At 36.3% G+C, this 26,555-nt stretch overlaps 1 protein-coding gene across 24 annotated transcripts in view; it reads right to left on the bottom strand.

Annotated features, from left to right (window-relative positions):
- Positions 1-26,555, bottom strand: part of LOC131434942 (small conductance calcium-activated potassium channel protein) — an 880,455-nt gene that overhangs the window by 349,877 nt on the left and 504,023 nt on the right. For 11 of the 24 annotated variants that reach the window (XM_058602261.1, XM_058602262.1, XM_058602268.1 and 8 more), the window contains one exon: positions 541-968. The exons of the other annotated variants lie outside the window; for them this stretch is intronic. In XM_058602261.1, coding sequence (XP_058458244.1) covers positions 541-597 — 57 coding nt within the window. In that variant the 5' untranslated portion in view covers positions 598-968. The remainder of the gene's footprint in view (positions 1-540; positions 969-26,555) is intronic. 24 annotated transcript variants of the gene reach the window in all.

The raw sequence follows: 26,555 nt of genomic DNA, 5'->3' as shown, positions 1-26,555 counted from the left end.
GGTTTTTCGGTTTTTCGGTTTTTCGGTTTTTCGGTTTTCGTTTTCGTTTTCGTTTTCGTTTTCGTTTTCGTTTTCGTTTTCGTTTTCGTTTTCGTTTTCGTTTTCGTTTTCGTTTTCGTTTTCGTTTTCGTTTTCGTTTTCGTTTTCGTTTTCGTTTTCGTTTTCGTTTTCGTTTTCGTTTTCGTTTTCGTTTTCGTTTTCGTTTTCGTTTTCGTTTTCGTTTTCGTTTTCGTTTTCGTTTTCGTTTTCGTTTTCGTTCTCGGTTTGGTTTTCATGGAAATATTCAATGAAAATGAGTTGATGGATATCTGCTACAACTACGTCTGTATGAATTAAGTTTACTTCAACTAAACCACACACTCAATAGGGCTCTCGGTAACTAGCGGAATCTACCAGATTAATTTTGATTTACATTTAGGGTTTATTTACGGATTTGCATATCGAATTCCAAAGTGTAAATTTGGAGATACGATACTGTTTCTAGTTTTAGGTTGGTTTCAATCATTTCAAATAGATTTCAGATTGTTGAAGTAAACTTACCTTGATGGTGGTTCGAGAATTTGTGTAAATAATTTGTGTGCCATATTTGGTGGCCATTTCTCAACGACTTTTGATGTGAGAGCTTCGGATTCTTGTTTGATAACTTTTGCGAGTTAGCTAAGAAGCAGCAGCGGTTAGATTAACTAAAAAACTTTTGCGAAGATTTGAACTTAATAAAGAAACTCGATTCGAAAGAAAAAAGCACAGCAACTGAGACGAATTATTTTCAATTTAATGCACTTCCATTTTTTCTGCTTTCCACAGTGCAGTTTTTCCACTATTCGTGAAACACTTTTTGTTTGCTTTGTTGGTTGCACTACATTAGCTTTCCTGTTGTGGCTACTCTTTCCGGCATTGTCTAGCTAAGATATCACTTTTGTTCGTTTCGATGGTGGCATTATTTTCACTAGTGCAGATTTAGTTTTCCCCTGTTTGAAACGAAAATTATAAGGATAAAGCAGAAAATAAATAAAGTTTTGTTCACGGGAAATCGTTGTACCAGAACTTATCAAATTTTAATTCAGTTTTCGTTTTTGTCATTTTAGTTTTTTGTTCGGTTCACGGCAGAGACTTCCGATGGCATTGTATTTTTTTACTGAATATTCACATAGTGATAGCACACAAATTTCGCTTTGATAAAAAAAAATACACACGTTCGAAAAAAAAAGAATGGTTTTCTCTAATATGGTTAGCGATACGAAATGGAACTGTCACACAAGGACTTGGTTGAAGTGTATAAACAGAAACAAATTTGAAGCGCCCCTCAGGCAGATACTGTAATCATTTTATACAGAGGAAAAGTAGTGATAGGAAGAGATTTTACCTAAAATGGATTCGTCTACTTTTTTCATGATCAAAAAATGATGACTCAGTTGTACTCTAGGTGATGAGATTAATGATTCATAGTTTTTCGGTTCAATTTATGACAGGAACTCAAATACACTTCAACAACTTCAACTCGTTAATTTTTTGCTCATGCTTCAAAACTGTTAGATTTGGATACTTGCTCTTCAGTTGTGAGAAAAAAAAAACGAATCGATACAAAATGAGCAACATTTTGCTCGAGCATCGACAAAATCCAATTTACTCGCAAGGAAAGTAGGCGAAATTGTTGAATGTTGCAAAATTGACTGTCTTTTACGTAATTAAACTGTTCAAAGAGCGTTCATCGACAGCCAGGAGTCCTGGATCGGAATGAAATCATAAGCCGGAAACCACTAAAACGTCGAAAAGAGAGACGTGTAACAGCCACAAGCAGAATCAAAACTTCACCGTTCGAGACGTCTGAGCTGAGAGTGTCGTCTACAACCATGCATCGAGCTGAAAAACGAGTCGAACTGTCGATTTGTCGAGAAAAAATGGTCGTACTGAGAAGGATCGTGGAAGCTACGTAAAGACAAATTCTAAACATCAAAAAACATTATACGGTAACTGAATGTGAAAGGATGGAAGAGATTTTGAAACGTACCGAGCTGAGTTCAATTAATCGTCACACTTTTGAACCCACAATTGTACAAGAGTCTGCTTAGATTGATCTTGATTAGGAATCAATACCGAACAACGTTTGTTATGATTTGTATTTGTTTTATAGCCGACGAAATTACACAAATATCCCAAATGTATGCAATTATATATTTGTATATTCTTGCGATATGGATTTCGATATTTAAGCTTCTCTTCGCCAATCTTATGTTCAAGTTTTGTTGTATTTATAGCGTTAAGTTCCTCTACCACTCAGCTATTTCGGTTCAAGCGATAAATTTTTTCTCATAATCAATCGAATTTATCTTATATAAATTAGAAATTAATCGTAAGCACTGAAAATTTACCCTAGAAAAGTTGTCAATTTCTCAAGCGAAATGACATAACATGGAATTTTATCTAAGCTTGCATGACACAAGATCAGCCTATCAATTAAAGCTACAAATCGTTTTATGGCACTTTTTGTCTTGCTGTCTAGCAACAATCTACCTCTAGCATGCTACGCGTAGGACTGCAACGTTAGCTATAATTTTGCTTCTATTTATAGATTCGCGTGCTTCCAACAGCTTCGCATTTGCATCGATTGACCAATCAGAGCGATGCTTTCCCTTTGATATATCGCTTACTCCTTCAAAACAGTCGTCTATGGCAGGGAAATCCGGTATGCCGGAGATTTTTAGCATACAAAATAGGGCACTGCTCGCTACTAATCAAAATTTCAATCATTTATAATTGAAAATACGTGGCTTAATACATTCAACTCGAAACTTAGAAATATTTCCAATAAAATGATAAAATAATATTAATAATTGATACAAAATGGACTGAGCTGTAAGTGTTTAAAACCTGACCACATTTCTACTTGTAGTTTTCCTTGAGTTTCTGATTTGCACCCCTATATAGAAAAACAAGATGTGTTTCACATCAAAAAGTGTTCAAAAGGTGGAGCGTACCGTTTATCAAAAAGTCTACCCAGAAAGAGTACAGAACTTCCGAAAACAAACCGGCTAACCAGTCCCGGTCTCCCCTATACTACGAATAACGTCTGGTGCCGACAGACGAGAACCTTCACAACACGCCAGTGCAATAGAAAACCATTGAGCCATCTTCAAGTGGAACTTCGAGAAAAACAGTAGACAGTTGCCAGCGATAAACGTTTTACGGCGTGGGAAGGCAGTATCAAACTTAATGGAATAAGTCAAACGAAGGCCCAGCAATTCGCATTCGCTAAGAAGAAAGCTTGATTTGTGATTATTCTGCATTAATTGAACTTGAAAATGATATCACATCATGGTTTAAGTGAAGGTTTAATGGATTTCAGCCATTTCTATTTTACCATTTTTTGGTCGCAACACCCTTTATATTTCAAAATATCTTCACAACGTCCACAGGGTTAAAACTTGTCAAAAGTTTAGAGTTCCTAACAATCCAAGTTATAAGTAGTCTTCTCAATGTAAACATTTAAGTGAATTAACTTCGAAATACAAAAACCATAACGTTCAGAACGAACTGAAACGGTGAAATCGCCAGTTTTTGGTGTCATACTAAAGAACAAATCACCATACAACATAATGTTGTACGTGCGACCTGCGTTAACACGCACACTATTGGCCATTTGCTTGACCTTTCCATACAAATAATAGTCAACCGTTCCAAAGACAAAGGCCGTTTGCTGCCGGCAAACTGACCCGCTAATAAATTCCTCGTTTTATTAGGTCCCACCCTCGTTACAGCTGCTAATATACTTTGTTGTCAAATATCAGAACCAAACATCGCCCTGATCTAGGAGAATGGCCGGGGTTGACACAATCTTACCAACATTGTTTTTATAACCACGGCAACCGTATTTGACCAAAGGTAACGACATTCGAAGGCAGCCTGTGCTGGTTCACTGGGTTTGGACAGAACCATTTTTGGCTTGTCAGTTGAAATCGTAAAAGTGCAAATGCACTTAATGGTCTCGTCGGTTGGCGGATAAAACTTAAGTACACTTACATGCAGGTAGATCAGCTGAAATCGTCGAATACACCGTACCGGTTTTCGCTGAGTTGGTGTTAACGAAACGTGCCGTGCCATTCTCGACTAGCATTACAGAATGCTCTATAAAAATGCATAAAATATTATCTAATTTATGGGTCGAGTTTTGAATACTCTGAAGGCACTGTCGGTTGGATCGAAAGATAAATTTCTTTTTTTTAATTTGAAAATTTTGGTTCGTCTATGTGACATTATCATAAAAATAAAATATTTCTTTTCACTTTATTTTGATGCTAATGGTTTGAGCTTGAATAATCATGTGCTTTATTTGCACTATTTTTATATAGTTTCCTGTTATTCAGATTATATAAGTCATTACCAGTGCGGTAAAATTTCATTTTCAATCTAATAATATAATATGAAAATGAAATTTATAGTCACTGACCGTCAGCATATCCCCACTAATTCATTTGACTTTTGCTGCCATGTTCAAGTGAAGCTCCTAGAATTCATCGTCAGTCGAATAATCGTACCTAGTCATTTGAAGTTTGACTTGTTCAGTTTGAAGTGCCAAGTAGTCTAGCTGCTTCATTGAATTATAAATGGAGCGAAGTAATAAAAATAAAAACTGAAGGGAGGAAACAGTTAATTTATGTGTATTCTGTAATTGATATTTCAGATATCTGGTTGTCTTTCATCTATTATCTTGAACCAATTCGAATGTTTACAAGAACCTCATTTGAAGACCGCTCTCACACTATTGAAAGAGATATTTTGCTACTTCAAGAGATCAAATGACGGTGGTTAAACTGAGCTTTGATTTGAAGAGAATCGATTGTAGAACTGAATGCTGCTCGTTCGTTACGTCAGCGAACGTTGTATGTGTCATAGTGTGAAGTTTACTGCAGTAGGGAGATCGTCAGTATGTCTCACATTCGATTTCAATTGAATTGAATGAAATTTTACTGCACTGGTCCTTACGTTGCGTGAACCATTTTCTACTCAACTAACTGTTACTATCGATGCCACATTGGAAAAAAATTCAAGAAAACTTTATTTCGAGATTTCTGAGGTTCAATAAAACATTAGTGTGATCAAAATCGAAAAACATTGGAGAATATTTGAATGTACGTTTTTTGAACACCATTCCGATGATTCGTATTAAAAATAATAGACTGTTATTTTCACAGAAATTAGTGTACAATCATCAAAATACGTTAATTCAAAGGCGTTTGAAAATTTCGGGCGTACGAATACATGTCGCAGCATAAAAATACTGTTCCTTGTCGACTTTTCATTTACAAAACCATAGAAGATCAATTCTACAATATGTAGCATTATCATTTTTCATGTCCAGATTATTTTACAAGATCTATGTTTGTGTTAAGAGCAGTTGTATTGAAAATCAAATGTGAAACTTATTCATTAGAAATTAAGTTTGTTATGTTTTTTGTAAACGTCATTCCATTTCTTGTTTACAATACGTAGTAGTTTTCACGAGTTTCACAATTGTTTTTTCGTTGATTTTATTACTGCCTTTGTGATGGGATCGTCGCATGATTTTTTGTTTCAGTTGCACAATCGTTGCGAATAAATATTCGTAATAACTTGAAGATATGTTGCACAACAAAGAAAAATTGCGCTTTTTCCATAACACAACAGTTACTAGAAAAGTAATATAAACTAACTTGTTAAATTGTACAATCAGTAGAAAAATGCAGGACAGCAACTTAACATGCTGAGGAGTGTATCGAAAATGAGCTATCCACAAATTTTTCTTTTCAATTAAGATAAAAAAACGATATTTTATTTAAACTAAAAATTGATCCTTTATTGTACGAGGTTAAACTTGAGCATAATGAAAACCAGATGAAATTTGAGTTATTCCTTCTCGAATTTTCGAACTTTTGATCGAACGTTCTTCATCCGGAGCTCCGGACAAGTGTTGCATCGCATTTTTTGGACGCTTGAGCCCAAATTTTTTTGAACTCCTACATGTTCCCAGCTGCCTAACCAGTCTTCTTGAAGACCCTATTCACGATTGTCCAGTAACGTTCGATGGGTCAAAGCTGAGAGCAATTTGGTGGATTGATATTTTATAGCCGAAGCTAAAACCGACCAAAACAGTGGAGGTGTACTATGCTTCTTATATAAAGGCAGCAATCTCTTCTGGAAACACTCAGATCGATAGATTTCTGCATTTATAGTTCCAGTAGTGTAAAAAATGGTTGACTCCAAACCACAGGAACATATTGTTTGCCATACCAGTACCTTTCGACCGAGTTTCTACACTTGAATCGACCTGTCCGCATCGTTCACATCCCTCCCAACGACGACAGAAAAGTATTGTGGACCTGGAAGGGTTTTTGAGTCCTCCTTTATATAAGTCTCATCGTCCATCAAAACGCATGAATCCGGACATTGCAAAAGAATACAATTTCCGGGCCTTTGTTGCTGCTCGCTTCTTCTGTTATACACTTTGTTTCCAGATTTTCTGCTTCTTGCAGATCTTCAGGTGATTTCGCCGCGATATTTTGAAAACACAGAATTTCAACCGCAAAAACAAGTAAACAAACGGAAACTTACAGCCAAACGCACAGCATGCTGTGATCTGAGCATAAAAAAACCATCACAAAAACATGCATACAACACAAATGTATGCAGATAGCTTATTTTCGATACACTCCTTACTTGGGCGTAATCAAGCAGTGACAGGAGAAATGAAGATAATTACAATCTAAGACAAGACCAGTTTCTCAGAAACAACTGAGTCGATTTTCACAAACATGAACACATATGAAATGGCCAAAGTTTATGAAAATAAACTGCTTTTGAACTTTTGTTCGGATCTATTTTCCGGTTCCGGAACTAGTAGGGTGAGATGTGTTAAATATTTTAAATCATTTATAGCGTAAATGCAAAAACGAAGAATTCCTAATTATTTGGATCAAAATTTAAATAATTATGCTTATATATGCCCAAACAAACTTGTTTGTTCATATGCAATATCGAAAGAAAAGTTTTTTGAAGAATCCCCTAGTAATATTAATGAAAATATTAGTTATATGAGAAAGGCATCATAACACCACTAGGTGGATCAAAACAGGTTTTTTTTCCTTGCTTCCAATTTTCCCAAAGTAGCGATTTTAACCGATGGTATCAGAAGGATGACTATATTGAACGCAAGAGGTATTTTTAAGTAATGTCGTCATCTATCTGTCATACTTTGTTGGGGGGTAGATTTACTCTGATCAAGTAACAAAGCGCAAAGAATAAGTTCAAGAATTTCTGCTGAATTAAATTTTTACGAACGTATAAGACTCTAAAATTCCCTACAGGAAATTTTCACAACATTTCAAATAGCTAAAATAGCAAATTCCATTTACGAAAAGTAGTTTTGATAGCAAAGTTCGGTAAAAAAGCAATTTGAAATAATGTTTTTCTTCGAAATGTTTTACCATTCCAGATATTAGTGATGTTCTTCAACGATCCGGTTTCTAGTAGAAATTGATTTGTGATATTTTATCAATGGTCTATTGATCGATTGCGAGATTTATTTCGTGCGATTCTAAATGGCATGGTATTCTCCGGAAAGAAGGCCTCCAGGCGCATTTCGGTGAAGAGGCCGTTAAGCAAAAAATCAGTGCTCTTCAGTCATGCTGCCGAACTAACGTCGTCGGCTGCCAACCGGTACAGCTAGGAAGAACGATACCCGTAATTATTCAATCATAAACTTGTGCCCACTTGAGCAGTCCACCTGCCCGGTTAACCGGTAAAATCCGCACGAAATTGCGTAGGAGCGAAAAGGTCTTGCAAATTGATACTATCCATGAAATTCCTGGCCGGCATTAAGAGTCAATCCGAATCGCTTGTCTAACACAAAGTGTCACCGTAGAAGCAAATCTACCGCTCGTGCTGGATCCGGATCTCTTCAGCTGAACCGTGAAATGAAGCAGCACCTTCCGTTCGACCTTCCCCGGTGAACCCGCTGGCGTTAAGTGGTTTTGTTGGGAAAGAGGATTATTAAATGTTGGGATAAAAATCTTGTTATTTGTCTTTGTCTGTAACTTTTTTTTTGAACGGCACAAGTCCCCTGGGAAGTTGAGTTTCAAACAAGATGACGGTGCTCTGCTATTGGATGGAAATTGAAAGCAATGGGTTTGAAAAATAGACGATTAATTGGTGAGATTATCGAAACCTGGTTATTCCATAACAAAGTTATTGCTGTAGACATTAATTAAAGAGAAATAACATTTGAATGATTGAAGCTTATAAGATGTGATTGTTTGAGAAATAAAACATGATCAATTAAGAATTGAAATCTAACGAGAAATTAACAGTAATGCTGTAATGCGCTCAGAGATTGATTTCATGTTTTATCGTGCTTCATTTTCGAATAATTTATTTTCACAGTACAGAATCGAGAAGGCATTAATAATGTAAATTAATGATTGAAGCGTAGCTAACTCCAAACAACGAACGATTCGTGCGATGAAAACAAGGCCGATGATGTTACTCTTTTTTATATTAAAATTTAAGACTGGATTGCTTTAGCTCATTTTTCATGCAAATAGAACATTTAGCGGCTGAAGAAAATTGACTTTGAATGAAAAGCGAAGCTCAGTACGACGATTTCCTTCGTGCTTGCAGACATTAAGTTTAAAAAAGTTCAATTTTCTTTCGCATGAAAATTCTTGTAACAAAAAAAATAAAGACACATACATGACATCGGTGATATGAAGTGCACAACAAGATCCGTTAACAGTTTTCGTCAACTCGAACATGCTGTGAAGTTGCTGGTGACACTTTATGAAGCACTTGTCAACTTCAGGGTTTGGTGAAAATATGAATCTTCAAACTGTTGGCATAATCTCAACACTTTGTATGGGCTCCACTTGTGTTTTTGTTCATGAATCGATGTTCATGTAGGATAACGTCTCTAGTAAATAAAGACCAATTTTGAGCATGCAACGTAGAGCATTTAACCTCGGAATATAATAAATCATAAGAGAAAAAAGAAAGAAAGACGTTCATGAAACAAAATTTATATAATAATCATAGCTAATAGTTCTTTAATACCAATGCAACCCCCGTAATATAATCAGAAGTGCTATCATTTTCTACTTGATTTCCACCTCGGATCAGGAACGTAATACGAAGAAGGATGTTCCTCGCCGTTCCCCGATTGGCCCTCATCCAATCATAACGACAGCTATGATTGATAAAGCGTGTTCTAAAATGAAACTATCTTCTAACGCTGGGCCTGATGGTATTCCTTCTTTGGTATTGAAAAAGTGCTCGAACAGCCTTCTGATTCCACTGTCGATGCTGTTTAATATCTCACTCAATTCAGGAACTTTTCCTGATATTTGGAAATCATCAAATATTTTCCCGGTTTTCAAGAAGGGAAATAAAGCTGATGTATTTAATTATCGTGGGATAGCCGCACTAAATTGCCACCAAATTGCAGTTGCTAAACTAGAAAAACTTGGATTCAGTGGATCTTTACTCAACTGGCTTCAATCATTTCGAATTGGTCGGGAAATGTTAGTGAAAATCGGTGCATGCACTATATACTGTTTGCTGTAGGTTCTGGACTTCTTCAAGGCAGTCATTTGGGACCATTTTTATTCTTGCTCTACCTCAATGATTTCAACTTTCTATTGAAATGCCACAAACTATCTTTCGCACATAATTTTAAGTTATATCATCTAGTAAGATCGCCCGACGACACTATATTTTTAGAGTCACAGCTTGAATCACTCGTGCCTCGAAATGTTCCGTTACGTCGTTTACTCGCAAACACTCGCTATTTATCTACGGCTATAACATTTCGCAGATTGTATTGAAACGAGAGTCTACCGTTAAAGATTTAGGTATCGCTCTTGATACCAAGTTGAATTTTAAAAGTCATATCGATTATGTGATCTCTAAGGCCACCAAGCTTTTAGGTTTCGTATTTCGCATTACTAAGAGCTTCGTCAATGTACATTGTCTTAAAGCATTATATTGTGCTCTAGTCCGCTCGACGCTTGAATATTCAGCTGTTGTCTGGTAACCCCATTATCAAATCGATATAGATTCAACATATATTTGTTAGATTTGCCCTGCGTAACCTACCGTGGAGGGATCCTACTAATCTTCCTAGTTACATAGATCGCTGTAAGCTTATTCATCTTGATCGGTTATTCAATCGTCGGAATGTCCCCAAGGCAACTTTCGTTGCTGATTTGCTTCAATCACGTATCGATTGTCCCGAACTCTTGCAGTTGATTAATCTCGACATTAATCGACGCAATCTTCGTTCCCACCCTGAGATTACCTGTTGCAAGAACAAATTATGGTTATAATGAGCCATTCTCCAGTATGTGCCGAACATTCAACAACTGTTCCAATGTCTTCGACTTTCATTCATCTCGAAACATGATTAAACGATTGTTTCATAGTCACCTGTCAGAATAGGATTTGTCTTCAACCGTTAATATTTTATTTTCATTCAACCCCCATTCCGTCTCTCCATCATCTTCATTTGAAACTAACTAGATTCGCTCGCCTAAACTAACCTGGTCGTTATTTCCTCTTTTTTCTGTCCTCCACCATCCATCACTAATTAATCTACATGCCGATTCTAACCTCGTCGTTTTTTTCTGTCTTCCACCATCTTTTTGATAACTAATTAGATCTACATGCCGATTCCAACCCCGTCGTTCATTTTCGCTCGTTTAGCAGTCCCTCCACCAATCCTTGCTTTCAATTTATCTAACCACTTTTCTGCTCTCTCTCACCTTCTAAGTAAGATTACTAATACTGTTATGCTTGGTGTCATCAACTAGTTATAGTGTTATAAATTTAGTATCAACTGTTAGTTTTAATTGTAGTGTTAGGCCTAAATGTATCTGTTGATCATTGTAATCTGTTGATACAAATGATGAGGAGGTTTTATGCCTGCTGGAGAGAAAGAGATTGCTAAATTTCATCTTTACTGTGCTTTTCCCTGCTCCAAATAAATAAATAAATAAATAAAGGAATAATTCCGCAGTATTGTTCAGTTCATATCGAATCGAATTGCATCGAAGTATGAAAGTGTGTTGAAGCCAAAGTGTCATTTGTTGATGGATTTAAATAATTTAACTGTCAAACGATTCAGAAACATTTAACTTTAACATATGGGGCAACGTCGAATAAGAATTTAAATAGTATACCATTGAAAAATTCGTTCTAATTGATCTATGTTCTCTCGTTCGACAATTTGCGTAGTATAAACTGTCGCACAAAATGGAATCTATAAATATATGCTCCAACACAGTTTAACTTAGTCAACCTCTGGCTGTACGCGAAGAAGGTGTTTGACTAGTGAGTGAAAGTTACATCCATTCGCTCGCTGGATAGTCGCTTTTGTATGTGTTCGGTGTGTTGATACCTCGGTGATTTGTAGATGGATTTGGCTAATTTAACTTGATTCGAAAGCGTCAATATTGTACGCTTAAAACTGGATTGATTTGTCGACGGGGCGTGTGCATACTGGAATCTCTATTTACATCCGAACAATACGGTGGCTCGCAGATGAATTTAGTTCAAAGTTGTGTCATGATGATAATGATAGATACTACTTTTTCATTAAATGTGTGTCTACGCTAAACGTTATCATACGATGGTTAAAGCTTCCGCCATTTTACACTTGCGCACCCGGTGTAATGAAAAAAGAAAACATTATAATAAATACAGGACAGTTCAGTTTCATTATAATTCTCCGAAACTAAAAACAAATCAGCTATGAAAATAAAAATGTTAACTAAGGTCGATGACAACGAATCGCATAAAAAAGAATAAATGCGCTTGAACGCTGATGCTATACCGTTTAGTAAAGTTCAAGACGTTCTATAAAAAAGTGGCGGATGCAACTGCAGATGTGTTGGCTCGGGAACAAAGTTGTTATTGTGACAGACATTTGTTTTAATTGCATTGGCATCGTATCACCTCTCTTTTTCGATTCATGTTGATTCAAAGATGTGAAATTCGATGAAATTTTATTAGCTCCAAAATTATACTATAATAGCTGCACAGTGGAAGTTGTTGTCATTCCAACGAACAATCTGCTAAATATAATCGGAATAGAAAAGGCCAATACCGTTGCCTTTGTTTCCCAACGGCTGCTAATGGCAAGAAGCAAGATTAACGAGAACACAGATTCAAGTGTAACGGTTTGTAGCTTATTGTATGCATCATGCATAAAGCAAGAAACAGTATCTGCATCTGTCGCATGTTACGAGCGAAACCCAATTTGAATATACATGAATTTTCTGGCCAACAAGTCTAGCATTAAAGTTCATGTGGTTTAAATTTTGATATTATAGCATAAGAGCGGCTCTTATCGTAAATTCTGGTTCTCAGAAGCATATGTATTATTCACAGAATCTGATATTTTAGTGTCTGTGATCATTGAATACGTGCACGGATTTGCGGATTCATCATCCTACTTTAATGGTCACATGAGACGAATATCATGAAAGTAATTAAAATAATTATTTTAATTATTCTTTACAGTGTAATGCATTGAAAAGATTCGATACAATCAACCAGTTAACATTAGTTTTCCCAACATCATTTGAGAATGGCATCTTTGATGCCGAATCTTTCGAATTCTCCCACAATGCAGTTTCAAATTGTACACAGAATCTTTTACAAGTTTGTCCTTTCTCATGCCCAAGACATTTTCGATATGGTTTGCGACAGGTGATTTGACACCTTTCTGGTGCGACAGAGACGACTTCGACGATTTGGATTTTAACCGATTGGTCGTTCGGATCTGTTTCAATTGTACTATCAAAAACCCGATCTCCTTGTGGAAGAATCAGTAAACTGTAATTCAATTTGTTGCTGTAATGTCATTGGCATGATGCATTCAAGATACACTGCCAGGAGTATTCGTATAAACTTGGAGGTTTTTTTTCTGTCAGGAATGCACTTGATTTTCTGAAAAACTAGAAAACATTTTTTTCATATTACTGACCTTCGAATGCTCAACATTTTTCTAATCGTTCTGGTAGACTATGGATACCATCTCAATAAACTTTTCTACTTTCGTGCAAACTATACGGCAAGCCATTTTGAGACTTTATTGTGACATTGGCGAAGCGCTGCTATACCAGAAAACTTTCTTCACCAATGCATATAAGTAATAGTCGGATATGACAAGCTCCAGAGAGTAGAGCGGGTGAAATTGTATTTACCAATTAGGTAAATTAAATTTATCCTTTACCAGTTTAATAGCTAGAGACGACATTTTATGGTGGTGCTAGATAACTTTGGTAACTTTGTTTTCGGTTCAGTTTTGGCCGATTATTGAACAGAAAATAACTAGAACTACATCACACCACATTGGGCCCACCAAACTCAAAGCATTGTTTTGGCCAAAGCTATTTTGCAAATTACTCTTAGAGTCCCATTCAGTGTTTGTGAAAATTTTGGTGTGGTAAAGTCTTCATACAACAAAGATTGAAATTCCTAGATTTTAATATTTTCCCTTGACTGGATGTTCATCGATGTCTCCATTTTTAAAATATTCCCTGGACATCGATGAACATCCACATCGATGTCTCCACTTGATCTAATCACTGGAGTAGATTCACCATCAATCATTCTCAACAAACGATGAGCTTTAGTTGGCTTCTACTATTGAAATAATGTGCTCGAAAAACAATTCAGTTTTAACGAAACAGGAGTTCTCGGTTCACTGAGAGATTCTACTATAAACACTCTATTATTTCGACAGAATGAGACTTGTGTATTTTTGTAGGTTTATGTCAAGATTAATAAAAGACACGTTGCCGAATAATAGAAATGAATGCATATTGCTAGACATCTTGGAGTCAAACCGCCAAACTTTAAGTAGTACTCATAGTATAAATAAAGTTACTGATAAATATGGGACACTTTCGACTGGATTCTATTTAAATGTAGATTTGTTTATCGGCTATGCAGTCAATACTGGATTAAAACGAATATTTTTGTTGTTTTTGTGTTAAAACAAAAATATTCGTTTTAATCCAGTATTGACTGCATAGCCGATAAACAAATCTACATTACTGATAAATACTCATCTAACTGACTGTTAGACTGAACAAAAGTTTCAGAAAATCTGGAAAAAGTTTTGCTCTCTACAAAAATTTCAAGTTTGTCTAGATACGGTGATATATTGGGGTGATTTTTTTTTAAAGAGTAATCGCCAAGGGGAAGACGCTTAGAACAATGTGCCAATCACACATTAACACAATGCGTTGGTGCATTTATCAATATTGGCACTTTCGTGTTCATACAGTTGCACAGTCGCGGCACACAAAGGGCTCAGTTTTGACAAGTAGCTGTTTCATGGGGCATAGCACACTTAGACCGACGACACGACCAGACACTCCGAAGAAAAATCAGCAATAAAACTGTTCGCTAACGATTCACCGTCAGTTACCACAAATCTAGCGACCCCTTGTAAATGATAAAAATAATCTTCTCGAGCAACACTGTTTAAGTTACTACAGACTAGTTACCAAGGAACCCCAAAACAAATAAACATGTTTTGAAAGCGGTGGGATAGTTCTATTAGTGTTAAAGTCGTCGGTTAAACTTTGTCCAAATTAAGCAGAAATGCATTTAAATGAACTCGATTTTCGGAATTTAATCGAAACTATGGATGAAACCAACGAACGAGGACAATGATCTGCTTCCAGCGATTCATCCGTACACTTCGACTGCTAGCTTTTCTGGGCAATAGGATTCGGTGTAATATGCTGGTGTCAAAATTGTTGGTTGATTGCGCAGCAGTGGAAACAGTATTTCACCTTGTTGGCCACTATTCGAGAATTACTACAGGGTCCGGCACTCGAAGTGTAACCAATTAAAAAGGCCATAAATTCAGTTTGGAAAATTACTTTTACTTAATTCAAAGTACAAAATGTGTAAAAATAATACAAAATTCAGAATCAATTCACTTTTGCTCGATATGACCACCTTTTGCCTTGACTTGATGACTTGAGAGAGCAAGGAGTTTCTTCGTTTGGCCGAATGTGACTTGCAGGTATTTTGGCCCACTCGCGGACAATAACTTTTTTCAGTGCCTCGAGACTGGTGTATCTTTTAGTTCGGACTTTGCTCTCCAAAATGGCCCAAAGAGAATAATCCATGGGAATCACATCTGGTGAATTCGAGAGCCATTGTGTGGACGTGATGAAGTTCGGAACGTTGTTTTTCAGCCATTCTTGGTTCACTCAAGCTTTGTGAGACGGTGCCGAGTCCTGCTGAAACGTCCATGGTCTGCCACCGAAATGTTTGTCTGCCCACGGCTTCAAAGCAACCTTCAGAATACTTTCCCGATAATATGTCGCATTTACCTTGACGCCAGGCTCGATGAAAACGATTGGAGAGCGCCCATCTGCGGTTACAGCGGCCCAAACCATTATCTGTTGCGGGTGCAGCCTCCTGGTGGCCAATCGATGACTCAAATTCTCGTATGAACGGTCGGTCAAGTAAACCCTATCGTTTTGAGAGTTTACGAATTGCTCAATTGGAAAAAATTTCTCGTCAGAAAACACAATGTTCGGAAATTGACCGCTTTCGGCCAAACGAAGCAACTCCTTCGCTCTCTCAAGTCATCAAGTCAAGGCAAAAGGTGGTCATATCGAGCAAAAGTGAATTGATTCTGAATTTTGTATTATTTTTACACATTTTGTACTTTGAATTAAGTAAAAGCTATTTTCCAAACTGAATTTATGGCCTTTTTAATTGGTTACACTTCGAGTGCCGGACCCTGTAGTGAAATTCCACAAAATCATTTTACCGTACGTTATGCAGGTCCGCAGAGCACTAACCTCGTTCAGCTCGTTGTCGGTCATTTCCATGTCTTCCTTCTCACACAACGGTTTCAAGTCAAGACCTGAATTTTGAACTTGGCTTTATAAAAGACATAACTCATACTCCTCAATTTTTACATTCCGCTCGAGTTAGGTAAATCCATTAAAATGTTCCGTAATATAATAACCGGTCTGAAATTTATTTTGTTTACATTCATCTTGCCTTCGATATGCAGTAACCAAGGTTATGGTAACTGTTATTCAAAATCAATAAATATATCAACTTGTGCTGCCAGTTTAAAAAAATTCACTAGCGTTTTCGATTTGAAATCTCCAGTTACTGAGGGGTAGTTAAATTTACGATACAGTTTTGATAGACGAGTGGCAGGTCGTGTCGTCGCTTAGACTCACAGTATATCACGTGTTTTTTTAGGGGCACAATATAGTTTGTGTTAAGCGACTCTCCCCTTGGTAATCGCTAACTTCATTTTGACTTTCTCATCTCCAGCATACGTGAATCATCGTTACTCCGATCGGTGGATTAGAATACAATGTACTGATCCACTTTGAATTCAACTAGCGGTGTAATGTTGTCTTTCTTATCATAGTTTATAAGAGTAATCGATGAGATCATAAGGGAAATTGTAAGAGGAACCGATATAATTCCCAAACATACTTCGGAATATAACCAATATTATATATTGCTTCGGAAAATCATATACATTTATGTCTTGGCCGATGCACATAAAAGAAGCGTCACAAATTACTTAAATTCACAATGAATTATGTCAATGACTGATGCTAAACTTTCTTTTAGGTTGAAAGATGTTACACCTAAGAAAATACGGCATGTTTAGGGCATATTCAGTAGTGTTCTAGTTCTAGATGCATAATTTATGTCAGTTACAAAATTTAGATTTGAATTTTATAACACGGAAAATTGGCAGCGCCAGCACTGTTTTACTCGTGTTTCAAATATACAAAAAATAGAACGGCATCGTAGACCAGTTTTAAATTTGACAGAAGAAATGGTCGAATAAATAAAACTAGAACGGCTTACTGGGGATACGTTTGTTCCAGTTTTTGCTCTATTATAGATCTTCCATATAGAACTTCTAGCTGCTGAATTTGCTCTTAGGATTTATGACATGTCATTTTCATTTTTTTCTTGTGATGTAGAACCAGAAACCGAAGAACGATGTAATCAAAGTAAGTCTTCAACTTGCAAGTTTTATAAATTAGATTTCGTTTGAGACCATTTTTCATTTTGTCGTCGTCGTTTGATTGAAGGTTTTTTTAATCATAAAATTGTTTTTATTCCGGCTCATGTGCTGGAGTTGTTTGGGGTTGGTGTGGAGGGAGCGCCGTTGTCCTTTGGTGTAGTTGTCTCCTTGTCCAGTTTATTACATGGCTTTCCGTAGTGAACAGTTTTTTGGCAATATTGACATGTGGCCATCTGATTGTCATAGGTAACAAGTGATTTACACGGAATTCTTGTATCTTGGCCGAAATTCACATAAGAAGGTATAACCTTCTTCAAGCGCATGCATAACACACGTACGCCATTTTGAATACCTGGGAAAAAGTTATTCCACTTTTCTTTTTCGATGAACGAATCTCTCCGTACTAGGACGCTTGAGGGAAGATCATGCACACGTACTTCTGTAGCACTATTTTCCATATATACTGGAATGTTGTACTTAATGTTCTCGTGCTCCACATAGTGCACATTGTTATTGTCTTTTGCGAATTGAATTGCATCCAACTCTTTATAAAACTGGATGTAAACAACATTATTTGTCTTATTGCATTGAAGTAAATTCACACGTTTAATGCATTTGCTCCTTAATAAAACCTTCAAGTTCTCGTATCGAAGGTCGAATTTTGCACTGCCTGAAGTTAACAATAATTGTATTATTTCGTGTCGGCGGTACCTTTTGTTCGTTTGGTTCACTCATTTCGAGGTAGTTCTATTGTTCACTACACAATACTGTACTTGGTTTCTTCTGTCCCAAACGTAAGCGGTTTTGTTTTATCGACTGACTTGGATGAGATGTGAAAGCGAACTGAATGAAGGTTTGATATATTTCACACTTATTATCGTGTAAATCCGGAAGCAAGAGTTGGATTCGATCTATAGCACCATAGAAATACTTATTTGGATCCAAGCTTACGAAAGTCGGCTTAACGATTTCTTCCGAGTTTCGTTCCGATGTCTTTTGACAATTATTTCCGGTTCAGCCAAAACCCGAAATCGATGATCAGAAAAGTCAAAGTGATTTATGCAAAGACCTAACAATTTGAACTGATTCAAGTAGGATTCAAATTAAATAGAGTAGCAGTGGATGGAACCTTTTAGATATTGGTTTATGACAATCGGTCCAGTTATTTCAAATAGATCCATGTGAGTTCCATTCGTAATGATTTATTTTGGTCTTGTTAGGACATAGACGTAAATTTGACCAGCATCTAACGAGGAAAACAGATTGAAAAAATGACATACGAATACAGTTATGTAATGAAAACCGCGAAAAGCTACCGCAGAGATGGGACTCGAATCCGTAGCTAGCTTTTACCCGGGGAAATCGTTTTGCCAACTAAACTACCCTGTATGTGGAAACACATGAAGAAACATTTTCCAATCTGTATTTCCGATGCATCCGGTTTCGGAAATTGAGATCTGATACAGCCAAATTTAATTGGTTTAATCGCCAACTAACAAGTCGATAAACCAGATGAATTCATTAATTGAGATTAAAAAATTCGCCTGTCTGTACATTGTCACTCATGAAAAAACACACAATTTAAATTGATGTTTTTAACACTTATCATTCTGTAATTCCAGACCTGGAAATCGCCTCCGGATAAAATTCAATTGAGCTCTTTCGCTAAACAAGACCTAGTATTCCCTGGAAAACTGTTTCACCCCTGCGCAAGACGTTTGTGTCTTGTCTTGCTTACGTGTCGCTTGGATGCGACTATTTCATTGATGATACCAATGATCGCTAATTATTTAACAATGTTTCTCACATTTCTGGAATGAAGGCATAGTAGTGAAATGATTGTATTGTAATTTCAAGCTAATTTTTAGTTCAGTAGTCATTTGCCTATCTGTGCGTACAGTAACCAATGTCCGCGATGTAAAAAGATTTGTTCGTGCGAAAGGTTCTTCAGTTGGTTGAATTCATCGAGAGTCATTCCTACTGGACGTACTGTAATGAGTGATGGAAGAAAGGAAGAACAAATGTTCATGGCAAAGAGCGGAGTTATATGTAAGTAGTATGTAAACCGATGAGATGGGCCAGATATTGCTCTCAGAGCTGATGAATTTCCTCATCTTGAACGCACCACTGTCTGCACAATTGTGAACTGGTCAATCCATTGATTACATTCGCTGGAGGTGAGCTTCTATGCAAATCTTTTCGAATGTGCCTCGTAAATTTTTTTATTACCTCGTAATTTGAAAAATCCAATACTTTTGGGCTTGGATTTAGATATAGGAACTTGTTTCTAGGATATTGTTACTCTTTGAAATTGTGAATTTCATGAAGTGAGAAATTCTGTGAAGATTCGATTCACAAAAACTAAACATTTTTTAAACTACACGCAAAAACGTTCTCTTATTGTTTCACCAGTAATCTCATTATGCATCTGCATACGCCATGTGATGAATGAATATCCTACATCAGCTGTGTGAAGGTCCTGACAAGTTTATTTATCATCGTCGGATAAATTCTTCTTCAAAGCAAGGTGATTGCCACATACCAGCAAACTGCCTTTCATTACAGGGGCAAAAACCTAGTTTTCAAATGGAAATTGTTCGACACGAGAAACAACATATTGCCGATAACATAGATTCTTTGATCACGTCTGGCTGCAAATATGTAATATTCATGCAGGCGAATGTCTGATCGAACCAGAAACTGGACCGATGTCGATGAGACAGACAGAAAAAAACTGTACATTGTTGTGTGTGTTCTTATCGAGTGAATATTTTGTTTTGGTTTTGCTGATTGAAAATTGCCACGATAAAGGATCGAAATGTTTCTACATTTTTGCACAAGTGATGTGTATGTGTATTCATCTGACAGCTCTAGAACGTAAATAAGCTTACATTTTGACATCATTTCTGGAATTGTTGTTCTTCTTTCTCATGTAGAAAGCTTTTAAATTCAATTTTAATTCAAATTTTTAGTTGCCAGATATTCGCAATGTTATGGTTGTTTGTTGATTTTTTTTTCGGTGCGATCATAAGACTGATCTTGTACCCTGCTATTGAATTTGAGCAAATCTGTGAGAAAATACGCAATCAATTTCTCGTAAATATTTCAACCGATTTCCACAAACTAAGATGCAAATATAAGGTCTTGAAGTTCTTTAAAATGTCATCGAAAAGTCAATCCAAATCCGACTTCGGGTCGATAAGTGGAAAATTTTCATTGTTATGAGTATTTTTTCACAAGTGATGACGAAACGATATGCATTTATTTTATAAAATCTACTGAAAAATGGTTTGGTTAGTGGATACACAAATCTTCTTTCAGACTACTAGTCCCCGGTTTCCGATTCCGAAAGCACCGATAATAGTGAAGAAATGCTCCCAGTACGTAACTCACTTCGATTTCTCATTAAAGGTTAAACCGATTTTCACAAATCTTGATTAAAATTGAAACTCTCATTGTCTTAAAAGATACTGTGCAATTTCACCCGAGTCCGACCTCCGATTCCGAAGCTATAGGGAAAAATGTGTTTAAACCGTCATTTAGTGCGACGATGAAAAATTTAACTTGGCATAACTGTTAAATTGAAAAGGCTAAATTAGTTTCCAATAAAGAAATTTCTAATCTTATCCAAGTTATAAAAAAATTCTTGACAGAATCTTCTAACGACATTTTTTTAAATATAAGTAATATGTGAAAAATATCATTACACCACTAGGTTTTAATATTTATAAAAAAGGTCCATGAGGAAGCAATGAAATTCATTATAACATTTTTGTGATTTTCGCAAGAATACCGTATGAATATCTTAAGTAAAAGTTTGGACGAATTTTCTCTCTGTATCACGAAGCAAACTTTTGGAATCCATTCATTCGGTCCTAAGACTTTCGAAAATCATTTTGTCAGAGGGTAGAGGTAACTACAGTAAAATGAACAGTGTGTCCAATTATTAAATGACTCAAGCTTTACATTAGTTACTACAACCCAGGTAATTGCTAGGTGTTTCGATCGAACAGGTTAGAAATTGGGCGTCGTACGTTGTGAAGCCGTGAGATGTTACTTTTTTTTAATAACTATTTATTGGAATATGAGTTAAAATTAAATTATTAAGATTTAAATTGGGTGTTCAGCCACAAGTGGTGACATTTCAGCCCTATTATATATATATGATTTGGTTATTACCATGAGGACATCATTTGCTTCCGCAATTCTGAGATTTTTGTGTAGGGAAAATTTTAAACTTACTTGTATTGTGTAATGAGGAAAAGGAACTTATATACTAACTTACTAACTAATACAGAAGAAGATTTCATCGATTTTTGTCGGAATTTGCTTATAATATTATGTGACATTACATCCAATGGTTCTATATTTGTGAGTCTGTGTAACTCATTTGTACTAAACCAGGGAGGATGCTTCAAAAGCATTTTTAGAATTTTATTCTGAATCCTTTGAAGCGTTTTCTTCCTGGTGGAACAACAACTTGACCAAATTGGTACTGCATAAAACATGGCTGGTCTGAAAATTTGTTTTTAGACAGAGCTTAGAATTTCTGTTTATAAGAGGATATAAACATTTAATATATTTATTACACTTTGCCTGGATTCCTTCAATGTGATCCTTGAAAGTGAGTTTAATTTGTTCAACTTATTTAGCGAAATTTTCATTTCACAAAAGAGTAAATCTATGTTTAATTTCTTTTTGTAAATCCTTAACTATATTTTTCATAGCAGTGTATCGATAGCGTTGATATTGTCGTCGACGAACATTCTTCAACCGAATTGATCTTGTAAGTAGATCATTTTATTTTAAGTTATATAGACTAAATCGACTTCATTTAAAGAAGCGAATGTCATTGAAGGAATATTGGTAGGTAGACTGCCATTAGAAAAATATGATTTGGCCGATCTACATATTAATAAATTGTTTTCGTTAGAAGATGAACTGCAAGGCGCTCCTGTGTTTTGATTATTTACATTAGAAGAATTAAGTGGTAGTTTTCTGCCTGTTACCAAAGCGTAACTGTCATTAGTAGAAGATGATGACGAGGTCGATCTACCTGTCAATAAATTGTTTTCGTTAGAAGGCGAATTGGAAGGCGTACCTGTTTTTTGTTTTAAATTCGAAGAAATAAGTGCCTTAGAAGAATTAGGCGTGGCATTTGTAACGGTTTCTTGATTTTCAGGTATGTTCTGTAAATTTAAAGTCGTTGATTTGATTTGTTGTCTAAGCGAACGAGCGTTTAAATTTTTTGTCTGACAGGACATTTCAAATAATTGGATTTATGATTTCCATCGCAATATGAACATGAAAATTTAGCAGTGGTTTCATTCATTGGAGAAACGTCATTCGAATGCGATTTACCACAATTCAAACACCGTATATCCATATGACAATTTTTGGTATTACTTGAGAAGGGCAAAACCAAACAATTCTTTTAGTTCATTTTTGATTTCATCGGTACTTTGATCATTTGATAAGCCTTTCAAGACAGCCTTGAAGGGTTTGTCTGATTTTATATCATATGAATCATATTTATGAAGTTTCTGGAACAAATATCGGATAAGACGTTCGTAATCTTCCAATCCATCAACCAAGACTCGACATTCTCCTCTTCGTCCGATTTGAAGTGAGACTTTTACTTCCGGGAGAAAAGTAGAAGCTCAATCCGGAATGCTTTGAAGTCGAAAATCATCACCGTCACTGGTGGTATAGATTGTTGTTTCTTCCCAGAACGACAAGCGTCCATTTTGGGAATTTTTGAAGAATTTTCTTCTATGTCGCTACAATCGGATTCAGGAAGAATCTCGTAAATATTGTTAGACGGCATAGGATCAACGGAAGGGAAATCCGTCTTGTCTTTTATTTTTACATTTAGATTCTATAAGATCGTGAATGTTATTAGAAAAATGTTGAATAACGGATTGTGATTTATTCCGTATTGAATTACTTTTAGCCTTAGGCTTGTTGCCTTTCCGGTTGGACGCAGGCATTTTTGAAATGAATGAAATTTGAAAATAAATTAACTAGGCTAAATTAGTCTTCGATTAGACTCCTAGTTTGGAAGAGTCTTGATAAAGACTGATTTTGTGGTAGTCTTAATAAAGACTGATTAGTTCGAAGAATAGTTCTTTGATTAGCTAGCCTTAAAAAAGGCTGATTAATTTCTTAGTCTTGAAAAGGACTGATTTTATTAGAATATCACTCTTTGAATAGCCTTGAGAAAGGCTGACTAATGGTTAGTCTTTAAAAAGACTGTTAGTGATTCAGGTAGCCTTGAAAAAGACTGAAGCCTTGAATCAATGAAACTCTAGGTAGCCAGGAAAAATTTTCCAGAAGCCAAGAGCTATACGCGTGCGGTGCGAACGACTGTTCAACACCGATTGTTGCTAGGTGCCTATTTTTACTCAATGAGTGTTTATGTGTCCGGGGTTGACTTCCAGCATGATAAGTTCAATTAGAATAATGAAGGTTAGAAAAACTAATATTGTTTGGTAGTTTCAAATTTTAACTAACTGAATTAAGAAACATAATTACCTCAAGCTTTGATACCTAAAAGCGTCACCGGAAGTGGGTCAATTTAAAAACTTAGAATGTTTGCTGGGTTCTGTATTTGCTTTATTCAAAGTAAGGCTGTTTTGTTCCATTCTGCAATCCAGTGAAACTTGTTCTTATGTATCGAAACCACATACTGCATCGGAATAAGCACCAGTCCCCTCAACTATCAGCCATCGAACATTCGGTCCGAGCATGGGAGAAATGAGAAACAAGTAATTTTACAGACAAACATCCTATATCCGGAACGTTTTTACGGGCTTATCGATCGCACGACGGGTCATTAATCACATTATTCCCTTCAGATGACACAACATTTCATTGGACTTCGTGTTCTCCTTCCGTAGGTTTTCCGCTACCAACAGCACGAGACAAACCGAAAAAAATCCCGATTCACAAAACAGTTTGCACCCCTCGTCACTCGACCTGATCTGCCACCAATGTGGGTGTGGAGAAAGCAATTCGTAACCGGGAGAGCTCGAGATTATGTCCACGGAGCGTATCACGATGCTTTCTTGCTTCCGTTCCGGTGTTGGCTATACCCCCAACTCATCAGCTAGCTGTTCGAGTCGAATCCCACCAGTCAAGACCCAAACCGGTAGCATTTTTCCGTTTCTCGTGGAGAACAAAAAGTGCTGGTCCATGTTTTTTGCTCTACTGTATTCCAGTACCGTTTGTGTTTACTATTCGCTCTGCATTGTCATCATAAAATATTATATTAATAACGTTTTCTTCCAGGCACCACGCCACATAGATGGAGGTTGTCGTTGTAGAGCCTTCGGGGAGACGCAGCCTACAAAATGTGACTACAACGGTAACATAAACAGATGATGGCACCGATAGCTGTGTCACGTGTTGCGAAATGTTTGTGTGTTGCAAGCAGAGTGCGGCATAATTATTCCCTGTAAATCAGGAATTTACATCCCTGTGACACTGTTATGTTAACAATTGATTGATCAACTCAAACGTTTTGAGCTTTAATGACAGCTGAGGTCGAGAGATCACAATGTTTGTAAACAAATTTACACACTAGAGAAACAATAGGTTGAATTCTTCTCAATTCATTCAACGATTTGAAGACTCATAGTGGAATTCGTGGTTAACGTGTTCACAAACAAATTTGAAATACGCGTTTTGAGATACATAATGCATACTTCAGGTATTACATTTCTAACAACAACTATGGAACCATTCTGCTTCAACAGATTTTACAACTGATTCTTTGCGTTCATAACCAATGCATGGCTTGAGCTATGATATTTTTAGCACTATAAATCTTTCAAGGTCGGGGTCCAAACATTCAAAATCTTGCTTGTGAGACTGAATACAATTTTTAAAAATTTATGCTGACAAACAATTGTCTCAATTTTTTGTTTAAAATGATGATTTTTCTCCACTCCGGTTGTTTCTCGCTCTTAGTTAATTATTGATGAAGTCAACTAACATTTATAAAGTTTATATTCCGAGAATCATTACTTACTCTGAAAAGTTCAGTCAGGTATTCTCTCTCAATTTTGAAAACAAATTCAAATGGAAAAGATTTTATTTAGTTTTGATGCGATTCAGTGTTTTCAACTAACCAGTACAGTGGAAAAACAATACTTGTATTATAAATTTCAACTAGCTGACCCGTCGAACTTCATCTCTCCCAAAAATTATTTGTTCGAATTTATGTTTTAGGACAGCAGAATTGTCAAACGACTAAGTAGTTAACGTTTATTATTTTTCTGATTACTTATCCTACAATCAACGGAATTCGACACACATTCGGTTTAGCTCAAAAAAGCAATATCACCAAAAATTAATGTGAAAATGTGGAATACTTCTGTTAATAAAAAATTGAGCAAATGCACAGATTGTCATCGCATCGTTTGAGTCAATAAAGAATCTTTTCTCTAATGGCTTTGACATAATGAATATAAGGTGCCACGTTTTCTTTTCCAGATGTGATTCTTGCTTTCGGTAATGGATAAAAAAGCTCCTTAACCAGAATTTTGTATTGATAAACTCGACATATACATACAAAGCATACAAACCATTCTGAACATTTTAAGGAATTACTCATACTTGAATCTTTACCCGAGCAAACAGAATAAACTTTGAAGCAGTTCCTTCTACTCGTTGTGCGCCAAACAATTTTCCAACAATCTAGTATTCTTTTCTTCGACGACCAAGCACTTATGCAACTCGTTGCGCGCCAAACATCAATCGTAGATCTAGCAATCATTGGCGACTTTTTCAGTGGAAAATTCCATTGTCCATACAAAATAACTTTATTGGTTTTTCCCACTTTTTCGGTAAGTTTTCCTAATTTTTTTGATGTACGAACCCGGTGGGGGTAAAAACTGATCAAACAAAAAAAAATCATCTCAATCCGTCCATCCGTTCTTACGTGATGCGATTACAAAGAATGATCTCTGCATTTATATATATATATAGATATATAGATTGAATTCGTAAATCCTGCAAAGTAATCACTGCAGTAGACAATATCTACTGAATATTTCGTAAAGTTTCTTCCTCGAAGGACGTAAAATATCCCAAAATTTGAATCATTTCTAAGACATTTAGAAGACAGATTTAGTTCTTTGTTTGTCATTGCATTACTTTAGTACTTCAGTACGGATGGGCAGGTTTACAAGATTCTTTTTGTTCAGGGGAGTACTTAGTACACGACTATTTTACGTTACATCTTCAACTTATCAGTACATTCATTCAGTAAAAACCATTCAAGCGAAGAGGTTGTGTTTCGATTGTACTGGCTCGTGAGTTAACGGCTGCTACCGAGACAATTCTAAGCTTCAGGTAGTTAAACTGCCCATAGCAAACGCAATATTCGGGGCGTTTCCCGACTGGAAAGCTAGCAACGAAGGCCATCCCGTTCATACGCACAGAGGTGTAGAGACACAGAGGTGCGAGAGCATAGAAGTGACGAGTCACA

This window comes from Malaya genurostris, chromosome 3 (assembly GCF_030247185.1).
Source record: "Malaya genurostris strain Urasoe2022 chromosome 3, Malgen_1.1, whole genome shotgun sequence".
Lineage (NCBI taxonomy): Eukaryota > Metazoa > Arthropoda > Insecta > Diptera > Culicidae > Malaya > Malaya genurostris.
This window is presented reverse-complemented; position numbering and strand designations above follow the sequence as displayed.